This window comes from Schistocerca cancellata, chromosome 5 (assembly GCF_023864275.1).
Source record: "Schistocerca cancellata isolate TAMUIC-IGC-003103 chromosome 5, iqSchCanc2.1, whole genome shotgun sequence".
Classification (NCBI taxonomy): Eukaryota; Metazoa; Arthropoda; class Insecta; order Orthoptera; family Acrididae; genus Schistocerca; species Schistocerca cancellata.
Window position 1 is genome coordinate 225,890,180 of NC_064630.1, and position 18,337 is coordinate 225,908,516.

General features: G+C 42.5%; 1 protein-coding gene across 2 annotated transcripts in view; it reads left to right on the forward strand.

Annotated features, from left to right (window-relative positions):
• Window positions 1-14,048, forward strand: part of LOC126187817 (uncharacterized) — a 256,419-nt gene extending 242,371 nt beyond the window's left edge. The window contains exons 25-26 of one of the 2 annotated variants that reach the window (XM_049929105.1): window positions 573-646; window positions 12,264-14,048. In XM_049929105.1, the coding sequence (XP_049785062.1) occupies window positions 573-646; window positions 12,264-12,338 (149 nt within the window). In that variant the 3' untranslated portion in view covers window positions 12,339-14,048. Of the gene's footprint in view, window positions 1-572; window positions 647-698; window positions 773-12,263 lie in introns of both variants that reach the window. The other variant, XM_049929104.1, reaches the window with a different exon arrangement.
• The last annotated feature ends 4,289 nt before the right edge of the window (window positions 14,049-18,337 follow it).

Below are 18,337 nucleotides of genomic sequence, written 5' to 3' on the forward strand. Positions count from 1 at the left end.
TTTAAATTTAAGAAATTTTTAAATTTTTAAAAAAATTATATAACTTTAATAATTTGCGTTCTTGCCAATGTTTTTTAAATTACTAGTTTTACATGAATAACCACAGAAAACACAAGTAGATACAAAGTAGGCTGTTATCCTCCCCCTTGGCCTATGTTTTTCCCCTCCCCATCTTACCCCACTCCCGTTTTTCTATACCACCTCTCCCCCATATCTGTATATAACAGCACAGTGTTTTGTTCTAATTTCAGTCTTTCTTTGTCTTTTATTGAAATATGTTAATGGTTTCATGATGTCTGCAGTTGCTCTTCTGTATTTAAGTGACTGTTGGACTTTGCACCAAAATGATAAAGCTAGAATAAACATATCACAGGTGAAATTTTTACATTTCGTAAGTGGTAAAACTTTGAGAGATTTTAATGTATGACATTTGAATTTGAGTAACGCATGCTTTCTACTGACTAAAACTACACAGAATGTGCCAGAAATTCTGTTTGTGTACTACCCTGTTAATTTTAATGAACTGTAGGAATGTATTTCAAATCACTGCATGAATTCTTTTGGTTTTACAGAAACTTATTTTCGTCACAAGCTGCTCCCATATTGGATAATAAAAAACAGTTGGGGTACATTCTGGGGGGAGAAGGTAATGTATTATGAACAACTTCTAAATTATACTAAATGTTTTACTTTTACAGAATATCCACTATTCAAAAAGACACTCCCGTTCTGGATCATTAAGAACAGCTGGGGGGACAGCTGGGGCGAACAGGTATTGTCTGCATGGAAAATTTGTGTTGTGGTGTCTTGCCTCACAGCCTCTTTTATTTTTAAGAAAATGGTTCTTTCAATGGTAGTGACATCTTTTGTTCCTGTCACTCCAGTTTACATTTCCTTGTAGATGAATTTTAGTTTAAATCCAGTAATTGTAGTCTCAATTCATATTTATAAAGTTGTCACATTGCAGTAATTTGTGTACATGTATTTATATTTTTGTGTGGTACTTGTAGATAACAAAGTTTAGTAACTTGCTTCATATGACACGCAGTTCAGTGTAGTGGTGTACATCATGGGCAACAGATCACTGCTGTCCCCCCTGCGGGTCCGGGGATTAGAATAGGCCCGAGGTATTCCTGCCTGTCGTAAGAGGCGACTAAAAGGAGTCCATCCCCCTCACGGGAGTAGTTAGCACCTGCGTCCGGAGACGGACGGTTTCACGACCTATAATCGTGGTCTTTTTGGTTTTTCACTTCTCGTCTCTTCCTTCCTTTTGTTGGTCCCTTTCTTTGCTCTTCTCCACCTCACTGTCTTCCTTACTCTTTCCCTTGACTTCTCCTTGCCTTCTCATTGCCTTTTTCTCCTTGCCTTCTCATTGCCTTTTTCTCCTTGCCTTCTCATTGCCTTTCTCCTTGCCTTCTCATTGCCTTTCTCCTTGCCTTCTCATTGCCTTTTTCTCCTTGCCTTCTCATTGCCTTTTTCTCCTTGCCTTCTCATTGCCTTTTTCTCCTTGCCTTCTCATTGCCTCCTTCTCCTTGCCTTCTCATTGCCTTCTCCTTGCCTTCTCTGGTCTCCGCCTTGGCGTTTGAGACAGTCTGTCCTCCTTCTCCCTCTCTCTCTTCTTTTTCCTCCTCTTCCTTCCTCCCTGTGCGTGTCTGAAGGCCGACCCACGCGTTCGCACGCGTAGCCGGTGACGGGGTAACGCGTAAGTCCCCGCCCTGGGTAGACATGTAAGGCACGCGCGTACCCCCTGGTAAAGGCCAGGCCCGGGGAGGGGTGATTGCCTGAGCTGATACCTTCTGACCATGCCGATTGGTCCCTCCGTCTGTTTCTCGGGAGGTGTGACCTGAGGTGTAAACATTCACCTAAGGCGGGAGTGCCCTCTGAGAGGGTCCCCACAAGGAAGGAGCGCGCCATCGGAGACGCTGGCAATCATGGGGGATTCCTCCGCAATGGATTCTACTCCATCGCTTTCGACTTCGACCCAAAAACGGAAACGTGACCAGCCAACAGTGACAAAAGTACTACCGCCTGCCCCACAGTTCCTCGTAGTTTCTCGCACTGAGGACGGAAAGGATTTTTCCTCTGTCAACCCTTTTGTTATTCAGAAGGGCGTTGATGCCATAGCCGGATCTGTCAAATCTTGTACCAGGTTGCGTAACGGCACCTTATTACTAGAAACTGAGAGTGCCTTTCAGGCACAAAAACTGCTTCGGGCCACCCTCCTGTACACGTTCCCTGTCCGGGTGGAGGCCCACCGTACTTTGAATTCGTCTCGTGGTGTAGTGTATACTAGCTCCCTCGACGGATTGACTGACGAGGAGCTTCAATCTTTCCTCGCTGAGCAGGGCGTGACGGCTGTCCATCGGGTCATGAAAAAGGTCAACAACGACCTTGTACCGACCCGGACACTCTTCTTGACCTTCGATAGTGTTAAGCTGCCATCGCGCATCAAGGCGGGCTACGAGGTTATTTCTGTTCGCCCCTATGTCCCGACACCTACGCGCTGCTACCAGTGTCAGCGTTTCAATCACACTAGACAGTCTTGTTCCAATGCGGCTAAATGTGTCACTTGTGGCAGGGATGCCCATGAGGGTGACTGTCCACCTCCGTCTCCTCATTGTGTGAACTGTCAGGGTGACCATGCCGCATCCTCCCGCGACTGTCCTGTCTATAAGGACGAACGTTGCATCCAAGAAATTCGTGTCAAAGAGAAAGTGTCCACCTCGGCTGCTCGCAAGCTATTGGCTAGTAGGAAGCCCACGCTGCTCCCAGCGGGGAAATATAGTACTGTCCTCGCCTCTCCTCGGACTACCCGGGAGGTCGCAACCCAGACATGCGATCTGACCTTCAGCACCACGGCCGTCCGTTCGGCCAGTGCTAAGATCGCGCGGTCGACGTCTCCTCTTCCTCCCATCACACCACAGACACCAGCCACTTCCTCAGCTTCTGCTAAGTCGACGACCCCAAAGTCAGATGCACGGTCCTTCAAGAAGGAACCATCCCGTGCAGACTTCCTCCGTCCCTCGACCTCCCAGCCTTCGACCGGTACTTCCACCAAACGTCCTTCCAAAAAGGCGCATAGGAAGCACAGTTCTCCTTCTCCGCCACGGCGCATCTCTTCTCCTGCGCCACCCAGCGGTTGCCGCCCCAGGCCGTCATCCGTTTCGCCTGGCCGCACCGCCGGTAGCCGTACATCTGGCCGTTCACCGGCGGAGGAAGCTCCCCCTCCCGGCCATCCTCCCGAGATGGCCGATGACCCTATAGACCCCATGGACGATGACTGTCCGCCTACTGATAGCGGCGGCAGTGCTCGCTCGAAGCCAGGCCCTAAGCGGCCTTCGAGGTGACCCCTTCTCTCATCTTCCTTTTCTTACGATGGCACTTATTCACTGGAATATTCGCAGCATTCGCTCCAACCGAGAGGACTTGAAGTTGCTGCTCCGCTTGCATCGTCCGCTCGTCGTAGCCCTCCAGGAAACGAAGCTACGCCCATGCGATCACATTGCCTTGGCACACTACACCTCTGTGCGTTTTGACCTACCCCCTGTGGTAGGAATCCCAGCTCATGGAGGGGTTATGTTGCTGGTCCGGGATGATATTTACTACGATCCCATCACATTGCACACCGGCCTGCAGGCAGTCGCCATCCGCATTACTCTCCCCACTTTTACGTTTTCCTTTTGTACCGTTTACACTCCCTCGTCATCTGCCGTTACCAGGGCAGACATGATGCAACTTATTGCTCAGCTACCTGCACCGTTTTTGTTAACTGGAGACTTCAATGCCCACCATCCCCTTTGGGGTTCTCCAGCCTCCTGCCCGAGGGGCTCCTTGTTAGCAGACCTTTTCAACCAGCTCAATCTTGTCTGCCTTAATACTGGCGCCCCTACTTTTCTTTCGGACACATCTCATACCTATTCCCATTTAGACCTCTCTATATGTACTCCCCAACTTGCACGCCGGTTTGAGTGGTATGCACTTGCTGATACATATTCGAGCGACCACTTCCCGTGTGTTATCAATCTCCTGCATCATACTCCCTCTCCGTGCTCCTCTAGTTGGACCATCTCCAAGGCAGACTGGGGGCTCTTTTCTTCCAGGGCGACCTTTCAGGATCAAACCTTCACAAGCTGCGATCGTCAGGTCGCACACCTCACGGAAGTCATTCTCGCTGCTGCTGAATATTCCATCCCTCACCCTACTTCTTCTCCACGTCGCGTACCGGTCCCCTGGTGGACCGCAGCATGTAGAGACGCTTTACGTGCTCGTCGACGTGCTTTACGCACCTTTAAACGCCACCCTACAGTGGCGAATTGTATTAATTATAAACGATTACGTGCTCAGTGTCGTCGTATTATTAACGAAAGCAAGAAAGCCAGCTGGGCTGCTTTCACAAGCACCTTCAACAGTTTTACCCCTTCTTCTGTTGTCTGGGGTAGCCTGCGCCGGCTATCTGGCACTAAGGTCCACTCCCCAGTTTCTGGCTTGAAGGTCGCGAATGAAGTCCTTGTGGCCCCTGAGGCTGTCTCCAATGCCTTCGGCCGCTTTTTCGCCGAGGTTTCGAGCTCCGCTCATTACCACCCTGCCTTCCTCCCCCGCAAACAGGCAGAGGAGGCTAGGCCACCTGACTTCCGCTCCTCGAATTGTGAAAGTTATAATGCCCCATTCACCATGCGGGAACTCGAAACCGCACTTGGCCGATCACGGTCCTCCGCTCCCGGGCCTGATTCTATTCATGTTCAGATGCTGAAGAACCTTTCTCCTGCGGGTAAAGGTTTTCTTCTTCGTACATACAATCGCATCTGGATTGAGGGACATGTTCCCGCATGCTGGTGCGAGTCTATTGTTGTCCCGATTCCTAAGCCGGGGAAGGACAAGCACTTGCCTTCCAGTTATCGACCTATCTCGCTTACCAGCTGTGTCTGTAAAGTGATGGAGCGAATGGTTAACTCTCGATTGGTTTGGCTGCTTGAGTCTCAACGCCTACTTACCAATGTCCAATGTGGATTTCGTAGGCGCCGCTCTGCTGTTGACCATCTGGTTACCTTGTCGACCTTCATTATGAATAACTTCTTGCGGAAGCGCCCGACCGCGGCTGTGTTCTTTGATCTGGAGAAGGCTTACGACACCCGTTGGAGGGCAGGCATTCTCCGCACCATGCATACATGGGGCCTTCGCGGTCGCCTCCCTCTTTTTATTCGTTCCTTTTTAATGGATCGACAGTTCAGGGTACGTGTGGGTTCTGTCCTGTCAGACACCTTTCGCCAGGAGAATGGGGTGCCACAGGGCTCAGTTTTGAGCGTCGCTCTGTTCGCCATCGCGATCAATCCAATAATGGATTGCCTCCCAGCTGATGTATCAGGCTCCCTTTTTGTGGACGATTTTACCATCTATTGCAGCGCGCAGCGTACACGTGTCCTGGAGCGCTGTCTTCAGCGTTCTCTTGACCGTCTTTACTCCTGGAGTGTCGCCAATGGCTTCCGTTTTTCTGCCGAGAAGACGGTCTGTATTAACTTCTGGCGCTACAAAGAGTTTCTCCCACCGTCCTTACGACTTGGTCCCGTTGCTCTCCCAATCGTGGAGACAACCAAATTTTTAGGCCTTACCTTTGACAGGAAACTTAGCTGGTCTCCACATGTGTCATATTTGGCCGCCCGTTGTACCCGTTCTTTAAATGTCCTCCGTGTTCTCAGTGGTATGTCGTGGGGTGCGGATCGAACCGTCCTACTTCGTCTATATCGGTCGATCGTCCGCTCCAAGCTGGATTATGGGAGCTTCGTATACTCCTCTGCACGGCCATCCATCTTACGCCGCCTCAACTCCATACAACATCGGGGTTTACGACTTGCGATTGGAGCATTTTATACCAGTCCCGTAGAGAGTCTTCATGCTGACGCTGGCGAATTGCCACTCACTTACCGGCGCGATATACTGCTTTGTCGGTATGCCTGTCGGCTACTGTCAATGCCCGACCATCCGTCTTATCGTTGCTTTTTTGACGACTCTCTTGACCGTCAATATAGGTTGTATGTCTCTGCCCTGCTACCCCCTGGAGTTCGCTTTCGTCGCCTCCTTCAACACCTTAATTTTTCACTCCCTGCAACCTTTCGAGTGGGCGAGAGCCACACGCCACCTTGGCTCCAGGCTCAGGTCCGCGTTCACCTTGACCTCAGCTGGCTCCCAAAAGAGGTCACCCCCAGTTCGGTCTACCACTCCCGTTTTTTGGAACTTCGTTCGAAGTTCATCAACATGACTTACATTTATACAGATGGCTCTAAGACCAATGACGGGGTCGGGTGCTCCTTTATAGTCGGGGCACAAAGTTTCCAATACCGGCTCCATGATCATTGTTCGGTCTTCACAGCTGAGCTCTTTGCCCTCTACCAGGCTGTTCTTTACATCTGCCGCCACCGACATTCTGCTTATGTCATCTGCTCAGATTCCCTGAGCGCCATCCAGAGCCTCAGTGATCCGTACCCGGTTCACCCTTTCGTACACCGGATCCAACGCTCTCTTCAGCGGCTGGTGGACGTCGGTCCGCCGGTTAGCTTTATGTAGGTTCCTGGCCATGTCGGTATCCCTGGGAACGAAGCTGCAGATGCCGCGGCCAAGGCTGCGGTCCTCCAGCCTCGGACAGCTTCTTGTTGTGTCCCTTCGTCCGATTTTAGCAGGGTCATTTGTCGGCGCGTTGTGTCGCTGTGGCATGCCGATTGGGCTGCACTTACCGACAACAAGCTTCGGGCCTTAAAACCTCTTCCCGTGGCTTGGACGTCCTCCTCACGCCCTTCTCGGCGGGAGGAGGTCGTTTTAGCAAGGTTAAGGATTGGACACTGCCGGTTCAGCCATCGCCATCTGCTGACGGCTGCGCCGGCGCCGTTCTGCCCATGTGGGCACTTGCTGACAGTTAGACACATTTTAATGTCCTGTCCCGATCTTAACCAACTGCGCCTTGATCGTAACCTGCCTAATACTTTCGATGCCGTTTTAGCGGATGACCCACGAGCAGCTGCTCGTGTTCTTAGTTTTATCACTTTGACAAACCTCGCTAAGGACATTTGATGTTGTTTTTTAATCCTATGCCTGTCAGTCTCTTTTAGCGTGTTTTACCTTTTAGTTGTTGTCCACTTGTGCCTCGCGGTGCATTTTTAGAGTAGTCAGGGCGCTAATGACCATTGAAGTTGTGCGCCCTAAAACCACAAAAAAAAAAAAAAAAAAAAAAAAAGAGATCACTGCTGTCATAAACTTGTTTCAACATACCTCAACTACTGTAGACTATATTGCCGCAGTATGTCACTCTCTCGTAAATGGAAACTTTCAACAAAGGTCTTTGTACGATAAGCACAAATTTTGATACAAAAAACCTAACAAGAGAAGTTGAGCACTTGGAGTGAATGGTCCAATTAGAAACAATTTTATATATGTTCACTCCATCAGTGGGTCTGTTATGACCTAGTTGTCAGACCTAACAGTATGTATAATGTGTGTGTGCTGCAACAGATGGTTAATGAGAAGTGTGAAGGAAGATGGAGAATCCCACATGCTCGTGTCAGAAGTTATCAGTGCCATTATCCAGGGTCTTGAATTGTTTTTGTGTGTCTTAGGTGTGAGGTCGGAGACAGACTGAGAATAGCCATCTGAAATGTAAGCAGTTGTGATCTCGTTAAAGTGAATGCGTGGTCAAATGTTTCATTATGAGAAAGTCTGCTGCCACTCACATAGTTATGGTGCCAATGGGCTCCAGGAATATTTTGATTCCATGGGAAAAGAAAAAGGGGAAAAAAACTTCAAAATTAAAAGGTTATTTTTCAATGGAGGAAATTAGACTCAGAAATTAAATGGAACATTTGCAGCATAATAGCATGTATCAATAATTGAATTTATGTACTTTTTTGTTTTAAGAAAGTAATGATAAGAATGAAGATAAAGCAAAATATTTCTCCTCACCCAATGCTTTTAAGTTAGTAGCTATTGGAGTGCTCCCTCTGGTATTATGTAACAGGATTGTAAATTGTCAATAATCAAGTTTAGTACTCGCTAACTCTTATTTTTCCCCAATGCATAAGCTCCAGTTTCTTTCCTTTTCACATATACTGTATTTTCCACATCTACTTTCTTCAGTTGTTTCAACCTCAGGCCAACTACGAATACTTACAGGGGCTCGTGTAGTAATAACAGAAATCCACAGAGATTCTGAGGAAATCCACAGAGATCCTGAGGAAGGGGTAGAGTATGCTTCTCAGCATGATATGGTTGACTTTTAATGGCTGTTTTGCACCATTGCTTTGTGGGTCCACTGCAGAAACAGTTTCTTTTGTGAGAATATTCTCTCCAGCATATTCAAACAAAGGAAAGTCCAGAATAGAATGGAAAGGATAGATTGCCAGTCACCCCGTAGAGGAGGTGTTGAGTTGCAGAAAAACATAAAAAAGAAAAAGGAACACTAGAAATATATCAGATTTTGGACTAAGTCCTTTTTCAGAAATAGAACACTCACACATTCTCACACACACACACACACACACTCACAAAAAAAAAAAAAACCACACACACACACACACACAGCCACTGTCTCTGGGCACCAAAACCTGACTCCAACTGTTGGATTGGGATTTAGCTGTTGGGGCTTAGTGCTCAGAGACATCAACCATGGGGCTGTGAGAGTTCTATTTCTGAAGAAGTAATTTGTCTGAAAGCTGATATTTTTCTAATATTCCCCATCTTCATTCCCGCAACCTCTGGAATTTCCCCTACTGCACACTGCTTTTACTGCCACTCCTCTTCCTTTACTATTTCCACCCTCCTGTTTTCATATCATCCTTACCCTCTTAGTTGTACCTTTGTAATTCATCCACATCAATTTTTCCTTCTCTCACTATTCTCTCGACACTCCATTTATCTGTCCTTCACACTGGCACCACACCCCTGGGAATCATTAAACAGCACCTCTGCATTTGTAATTAAAGGTGTTATGTAAGTTCTACAATTTGTAAGTTAAGTGTGAATAAAGTTGTATTTTGAATGATGATAAATCACTGTATAATTGCTCCCATATACCTCCAGTGACGTGACACAATGGTTAACGCACTGGTAGAGTTGCATTCTCGAGGATTGGGTCCAATTCCTCAACTGACCTAGCAGATTAATGTTTAGTGTGGGTCCCCTAAATTACTTAATGTGTATGCTTGGATGGATAGTTAGTTAATTTGTTCCATAGACCATATTTTCAATAAATGCAGACAATAGCAGAGACAGTTAAAAAGTATGAGTATACGGTTACTTTCTTGACACTTACAGATTTGTAATTGATTACTTATTCTATTCAAAAATTCTTCTATAGTATAAAAGAAACTGATTTAATCAGTATTTGAACACTATTCTGCTGTCTGTCATCAGACATTTTATTTGTATAGGCATATTGTCAGAGAGTTTCATAACTGTATATTTCACACATTTTTTATGCCAAACAGTATTGTAGGAAGGATAAATTCCTAGTCACAACATAGAGTAGGCACTGAGTCACAGATAGGCATGATGAAAATACTCAGCTTTCAGACTATGTCCGTCATCAGAAGTAGAAAAGACACACACATTCAATCAAGCGCAACTCACTCACACGTGGCCACTGTTTCCTGCAGGTGCCAAGGGCTGACATTCTTTGCCAAAGTTAAATTGACTGTGTAGATCCTTTTTTCTTCTAGCATTGTCTTCCAAACTGCTTTCAAACTGTAAGAAATTATTGACAGTAAATTTCATAATTTATTAAATTTTCCCTGTTTTAATTTCCAATTGCATAAACATATGGCTACAAAATGTACGTGATCACCACAAATCATTCTAATAACTTTCTTTTGTGTAATGAATACTTTTTGACTGCGTGAGGAGTTATTCCATGATATTATCCAGTAGGACTTCAGTAAATTAAAGTATTCAGATATGATGTTAACATACTGATTTTTATATCCCCAAAGTTAGCAGTTATTCATTTGGCAAAAAGGTCTGAACCAGCAACCTATTCTCTCTCTCTCTCTCTCTCTCTCTCTCTCTCTCTCTCTCCCCGCCCCTCTGCCCCCCCCCCCCCCTCCTCCTCCTCCTCCTCCTCCTCCTTAGTCTTCTTCTTCTTCTTCTTCTGAGTTTCCACAAATATACACTACCAAGTACATTAAAAATTTATACCCTAATATTTTTGGTGATGCACTCCTTAGTAGGAGATGTGCTATTCTTTACTGAAAGACATGCCTCATCCAGTTTTGTGTCAAGTTTAAAGCTAGCCTATTTGTGTAAGACCAAAACAAAAACATATTTCACTGTTTCCCTACTGATGCTGCTACTTGACAATAATGTTTGTAGCATCTACAAAGAGGACTATTCCTGTCTCCTGATTCAAATAAAATGGTGGATCAGTAACACTGAGGAAGAATAGACATGAGCCCATGATTGAGCACTGTGGAACACTATTGTGATTTACCTGAAAACGATGCAGCCAATAACTGTACTCGTCTTTCCTCAGTCTGAGTCTGTGGCGTGACTAACAACCTTGTTGGTGATAGCACACTAAAACCCCATCTGCCTCCAGTTCAAAATATATGTTCCATTTGTGCATGATTGTTCATAACATACAACTTCTCTTCTTTCAGTAACTCTGCCCTCAGACTGGTATCAACTGGACATCCTCGATTTCTCTCTGTCCTGGGCATCTTCCTTCATTTGCTTGTAATTTTTTCCTCTCTTGACATCTGTTAGCATTCTAAATCTTCTTCTTCTTCTTCTTCTTCTTCCTCTTCCTCTTCCTCTTCCTCTTTCTCTCTCTCTCTCTCTCTCTCTCTCTCTCTCTCTCTCTCTCTTTCCTTTCGCTTTTCTGTAGTAGATAATTCCTGTCTAATATGATTCCCATCAAAGATGTTTTCCTCTTCTGTATCGTTCTCATGAAGTTCCTCTTCTCTCATGCCTTGCTCAGCACATCCTCATTTCTCATTCTGTTGATCTAATTCGCATTCTCCATTCTTCTCCATGACCATATTTCAAAACTTTCTACACACATTTGTTCTTTCTGTCTGACTGTCCACATTTCAGAAGCATAAGACAACACTCTCCACACGCATTTGGTGAACTCCTTCCTGAGTGTAATGGGGATGCTTCCGGCTGTCAGCACGCCTTTCACTCTCCCAAAAGGTGCCTTTCCCATGGAGATAATGTGTTTCATTTCCTCTTTACAAATCCTGCTGGAAGTTATCAAGTTTCCCAAATACTGGAACGACTGAATCTGTTCGAACACCATTCCATCTAGTGATATATTAATAATGTCATCTTCTTTTCTGATTCTCATACAACTCCATTTTAATGCATTCCACCGCATAAACAGAAAAGCTGCTTCACTGTTTTGGAAGGGTGTGTTTCAGATGTTGAGTTTGCATTTCATAACTAGTGACAAGTGATTACTCACTGGAAATCAAATGTTCTCACCACTTAGTTCCAAAAGTCAGCAGCAGATTGTCTCATGATAAGTGTTTTTAATTACTATATCTAATCTTTTGTTAATTATTTGAAACTGTTGCCCATTTACATATGTATCCAGATCTTACTGTTATGTATGAAAAGGAATGAAATCTGCCTATAATGTAAAAACATGATTTATTTACACTTTTTCAAAAGCATAAATATCCTATACAAATTATATAGTAACATCATTCACAAATTCACCATAATACTAATTTAACTTGATTATATACAATATTTTTAGTTTCCTCTCCAGTTACATGGATAAATAAAACCTTATTTGAACCCACCCAAGAGCAAGCAACATAAAACTGCCCATGGGGTGAACATGGTGACCTCAGATCCATTCCACAGTACTTAATAGATTTGATTCTAGTGTTGGTGCTTACATTTCACCACTTTTCCACAAATAGAGGTACTGGGAATCCCTTGCTTTCAATGGCAATTACCCCCTAATACATAGTACAAGCTCTTGTGTATAACAGGTTTGCTTGAAATTGTTACAAGAGTTCTAGAGTTGTAAGTCTCAAATAAGTTTCATTCATTCTCATGGTTTTTGTATCTCTCATAATAGAATGGCTTTTACTTGTATGATGACTATCCTAAAATAATTTTGTTTAGGCTCAAGCACGTAATAATTCTTTGTGTAATTCACCTTAAAACATATTTTAACTCCTGACTCAAACACTGTTTTAAAGATACAGTACCAGTAATTTATTGTCAAGGAGTTATGCTTTTTAATTTGTTTCTAAAATGCATTTTCTTTCTAGGGCTATTATCGAGTGTATCGTGGAGATGGAACTTGTGGAGTTAATATGATGGCATCATCTGCAATAGTTGCATAGCTGTTTAGTGTTATTTTCATACTAATGTAGCTAAACTTCAAAACCAAGTGATAAAAATATATTAACTGCTGTCTCCAAATAATACAATAACTACTACAGCCTGCATATGCCTGTCTTTTGAATATAACTTGTGGGCTCCACAGCTCCTTTTTTGCCCAAGACACACATTTAGTTGGTGAATATAAAATCCTTTTGATAATAAAGCAATAAAGTGGCATGTCTGTGTGTGTTTAAAAAATGGCATATGTGCTAAATTTTCTTTATATGTGTGAAAGCAGCAGTAGAACACTGTACAAGGTATTCCATGCTGAATACTTAAATTCTTGATGCTGAAGTAAAGTATATTGACAGGATCTAGTGATTCATACCTCACACATTATTAGAGTTACCAAGCATATAAGTTGAACTTGTGACAAATAATTTTTTCATCTCACAAAGTTGAAGAACTGACTGAAAATGTCTCTTCTATAGAGTCTCTGGTATGTTGTGTACTGTAGCTATTCATTAGATGGCAGCTGTAAATCAACTTAAAGGTACAATTTGTTGGAGATAGTAAATTTTTTAGCTGGATAAATGTTATCTATTCTGACACTGTAGATTTAATAGAACCCTTGAATGACAATTGTTAATTACTTATGTAACAAAATCATCATATAAAAGTTCATGTTATGTGAGACTGTTTTGTGTCTTCAACAAGACAGTTATAAAAAGTGCAAAAGTTGAGTTCTCTTTTCTTTTAGAATTTGATTATTTTTTTAAATGTTTGCTTCTAGGTGATGGAGATATGTTTCACATAACCACAGATACTGTGATCATATTTGCATGACTCATTCGAGCTGTTTTAAGAATACTCTGAGATAGAAGCTATTATGTTTAAGCCTTAGTGTAAAATGTTTGCAATGTAGTTATCAGTAGTATTTGTCAGAAGTGTTCTTGTAGTGCCTTAAGGTTCTAAATGTGATTAACATGTCTTACTTTCATTAACAAAAGATTCACTATATTAGTTTATTTTTGACATATTGCAGACTACTTTTCTGATTTGTCGAAACACACAGAAGTTATGTTTGCATCCATCAAATGTAAACAGTGTTTCGTCATGTAAGGAATATGAAGCCATACCAGACAACAAAAATAGTAGAATGCACTTTAGTAATTTATAATTAAAAATCTTGATACTTAATGCGACATGAAATGATCATGACTACATTTGTACCAAGTGGGCATGTCTTTGTGATGAATGGAAATAAATTGACAATAGCATCACTCAAGCATTAAGAATATGCCCATAAAAGGACACATTGTGCTAGTATGTACCATTGACCGATCAAGAGTTTATGTTATGGATGAACATGGCTTGAGAATATTACAAGCTACATTTTCTTATTATATGTGATTTGTTTTACACTCAGTTTTGCTATTTTACTATGCCAAGCAACAAATAATATAAAAATACTTTTCTTGTGCAAATGTGAATTTGTAAACTGTTGGAAGTGACTGAGAATCAGTTTGGTTTTTAACATGGAAGAGTGCAAAATGACCCTGCTGGTACAAATCATTATTTATATTATATAAGTACAATAAAAATTTTATGTTACAAACATGTACTATACTGTACTGTTCAGTGAGATTATATATGGATATCTGAAAATAATATTTTTCTAACACAAGGCTAATGCTGTACAGTTTGAAAATAAAATATATTTTTCTAAATCTAAGTGTGTTCTTAAGACTATATTTAAAAGAGCTCCAGACCTACTCTTAAAGCTGATGCTAAATATTACGTCTTTATGATAATGAAGGCTTTCTCAAGGAATTTTGATATTGAAGTCTTCTTGAGTTATCGGCTGAGTCAAGGCATGATTCTGCAGCAATGTTTCCTGCTTGTCATCTTCAGGTGATTTTGTCTAGGCACTCCCAGTGTGTTCGAGGTTCTTGGCGTTGCATCCTGGTGCTGCGTATGTATTCCATCCACTGTGTTTACCACTTTCACATTAGAGGGCTCTTGACATATTCTTGTTAGTGCTACATCCCATTCAGGGCTCAGCTGGAAACAGCTATCCCAGTTTCCAAGATCATCGTGGACCCATATCTTCTGAATGGACAGAGGTGTTGTGCCAGGTGAACAGGTTCTGGGACTCTATCATCGAAGAGACGGTGGCAATATTGGTCCATGATGGTTTTGTCGACAGGGATAGAGGTTTCCAACTGAGTGCTGCATGGGATGTATTGCTAGCAAAAATACATCGAGAGTGTTATGATGTGAAAATGGTGAAGGCAGTGGGTGGAATAGACAGGCAGCACCAGGACACGTTGCCAGAACCCTTCAACAAATTATCTCCACTGGCTATCTCCTGTAGTGAAAATTAGTGATTTTGGAGATTTGGTAAGTTCTTTGTTCAAGGATCTCTTGTAGAATGTAAGTTTTACAGGTCAGCAGGAATTGCCAAATAAGGTGTGACATTCATTGAAGGCAGACTTTTAAGCTTCCCAGTGTGTTACTGACCAGCTCTTCAGGACGTGAAGTCCATAACTCCAGCTGCTTTGTATAGGTTATCCAGTGGTAGATATTTCATTCAACCAATTATTAGTAGGTATGGCCATTTGAACTTAAACTGACCTTTTTGGCATGTACAGATCTGGACCTCAGTGAGAAAGCATATTCTGCCATGAAGAAGCAGAGTGCCTAGGCCAAGGTTCTTTGTGCCTTTCACCTAGCCCCCAATTTGCTTTAGCCTATTTTCTCAACATGTAATTTCTTGCTGCAGTATTTATGAGTCTTCTAACAGTTATGTTTGTGCATTGATAACCGATTCTGGATCTGTATGTGTGAGTGATTTAAGCTTATAGTCAGCTGTTGACTTGCTAGTTTTGGGCGAAAATGGAAGGTACTGGCTTGTGTCTTTGAGGGATGCAGTGTAAGGGAATTATCCAGGTACCAAGTATTCTGACAGAGCATTACAGGTTGTGTTTTACCTCCTCAGAACTTTTCCCCAGTGGCTGTAATGGTCAGATTGGCAAAATACCGTATTTACTCGAATCTAAGCCGCACTTGAATCTAAGCCGCACCTGAAAAATGAGACTCGAAATCAAGGGAGAGAAAAGTTTTAGGCTGCACCTCCAAATCGAAACAAAGTTGGTCCATTGTAATATGAGACACAATTTAGGTTGAATGAATGACGATACAGCTACAGTAGTTTGGTTCGAGTCGTAAGCTTAGCAGTTAAGCTTTACCAGGTAGCCATTGCTATGCGTCAGGGGCTCCGTTCGTATTTATACGGGTACCCTTCCTTTTTCATGTGCTTCGTCTGGTTTGAATCGATTGCTTATTTTTCTTTGATCTGATAAGTGCTGTTCTCTTTGTTATAGGTGTTTACATCACTCTAAACTGAAAATGCGTTATTGTACTGTCTCATGCATTATTTGTCGCATTCCGATAATGTGTGTTTACGACCTGTCGCCGCTCGCGGCATGGCTTGGTTTTGTGTGTGATACCGCCGCTTACGATAAAAAAAAGAGAGGAATTGTCTCGTTAGCGAAACAATGGCAAGAGACTGCTATTTGTTGTTACTTACACTGCTGCTTTCTTTGATAATGATCAACAAGAACCAAAAAATAGACTGCGTATGATAGATGATGTTCTGAATGAGAGTTTAGCTAAAATTTTTCGCCATTTAAAAATCTTTGCAGACGCCTCTTTTGTACATTACATTCTGCACAGAAATTATAGTCTTCTTAGATTTAAAAATCTAGTCAATTTCCGTGCTTCATTTCTGACTGTATCACTATTAGGCATAAGAATAATATGAATATAAACATGACATGATACGTATATTCTTCCGTGTTTGCTGTTGTCCCACACTAGTTTCGTAGTTTATTAGGCAGACAGGATTTAAATGAGATAGCAGCAAACACGAAAGAATACATGGCAAAATGTTTATATTCGTATTATTCTTATGGTGAAGAGAATACTGCATGTGATTCACAATTCATAAAAGTTCCAACTAGCAACCATCTCTTCTCATAGGTAGGAAAAATTCAGAATTTAGAGTTGGCCATATTGACAAACATCCCAAACAGTCTTGCCAGTCGGATTTTCGTAGTACATTGAAATGCTGCTACATTCGAAGATGAACAATATGGAATTTGTATTTACTTTGTTGGATAATGTATGAAAATGCAGTGGTCGAAACTCGGGGCGGAGAAAAAAAAGCTCGTCTTCCACCTTTTTTTAAATTTATTTACTGACTCAGAGGTTTTGGCACCAGTATTTATCTATGTGCCTGCAAAGCATACCTGTGTAGTGCTACATATATTCAACGGCAGAAGTTAGTTGTGTCGGCACCTACCAACATTTTTCAGAACTTCCGCCTACTTTGCACTCGATTCTAAGCCACAGACGGTTTTTTGGATTACAAAAACCGGAAAAAAAGTGTAGCTTACATTCGAGTAAATACGGTACACGAAGTAGGTCGTGTAATTTGGTATTAACTGTTTATTGGTGTACAGGCTGAATCGTGGGAGGGTGTCACGGTCCCATCTCTCAGGAAAAATTGCGCGGCATGCTGAGACGACTAGCTGAAAGGGTTTAAATTGATAACAACTTAAGCTTTGAGTAGCAAAGTCATTATTAATATTGCAATCATCTTTCATGCTAGCAGCACCGAGCGAGGTGGCGCAGTGGTTAGCACACTGGACTCACATTTGGGAGGATGACAGTTCAATCCCCCATCCGGCCATCCTGATTTAGGTTTTCCGTGATTTCCCTAAATCGCTCCAGGCAAATTCTGGGATGGTTCCTTTGAAAGGGCATGGCCGTCTTCCTTCCTCGTCCTTCCCTAATCCGATGAGACCGATGTCCTTGCTGTTTGGTCTCTTCCTCCAAACATCCCAACCCTTTCATGCTAGCAGATTTGTGACTAAGATAAGAATAGAACCTGGTTAATCAATGATAACATTTCTTGCCATAGAATAATTGGTAAAATTTCTTTATTGATATTATGAGCTTTTCTTAGCATTAGGGGAACTGTAAGACATTATTCTCATCTGAACCCTTAGAATATATACTTTGAGGCAGCCAATGTAACATTTGTGACATTGTAAGAAAGGCAGCTTTGTAATGCACAAATAGATTGATGTTGGTGGCACTTTCTCTGTTATTTTCGTATTATTGCTGCCTTTCCTTTCTTCATAACTGAAAACCTCCCAACTTCATTCTCACTTGGAGTTTTATAGAAATAAACAGGTCCTCCCTCCCCTCCCCCCCCCCCCCCCCCCCCCCCCGCCACCTTGCCCACCTCCCCCTAGTAAAAGACTGTGCGTAAATAATATTGCTTTGCAGGTTCAGTAATGTGCCTAGACTCCATGTATGGTGAGCTAGACTCAAAGACTCAACAACTGACAGAACATGATCTGTCCTATAGGAGCCAAGCATCTGGTGGAAATTGGGTTTTGAAAATTGGGAATTCCCTTACATTAAGGAGCAGGCAAGAAGAACAAAAATGTGTATGGCAAGACAGATTCTCCTTGGGGCCAGCCAATCTTTGAGTGTGCAGAGAGCGACAAACTATCCAGCACTTGTTCGTGTGCCTGTTTGTCTCTGACATGTTCACTGGAAGATCTTTATTTCTCTGGAACTTCCAAATTTATGAATTGAAAAATCTGAATAATTTTTCACAGATTAATGAATACCTAAGTTTTAAACATTTATTTACTATTGTTGCCTTTGCTCGAAGTTTTCTTAAAGTCGTTTAAGTGCAATAGCATATGTGTAATTCATAACTGTAATTGTTATTGTCTTGTGTTAGTTGAGTTGTAAAACATCATTTTTGGGAAAGTGACGGGTTGCTCTTTTGGCCCTTCTAAACAATGAAAACTGATCATGACATTTAATTAATTAAGCCCTTACTTCCTTCGCCATTGTGGTTGTTTGCTAAATGCACCGTAAACAATCAAACTTGTTTGTCAAATTTGCTCTTTTGTATCCATGGGTCTGTCAAATA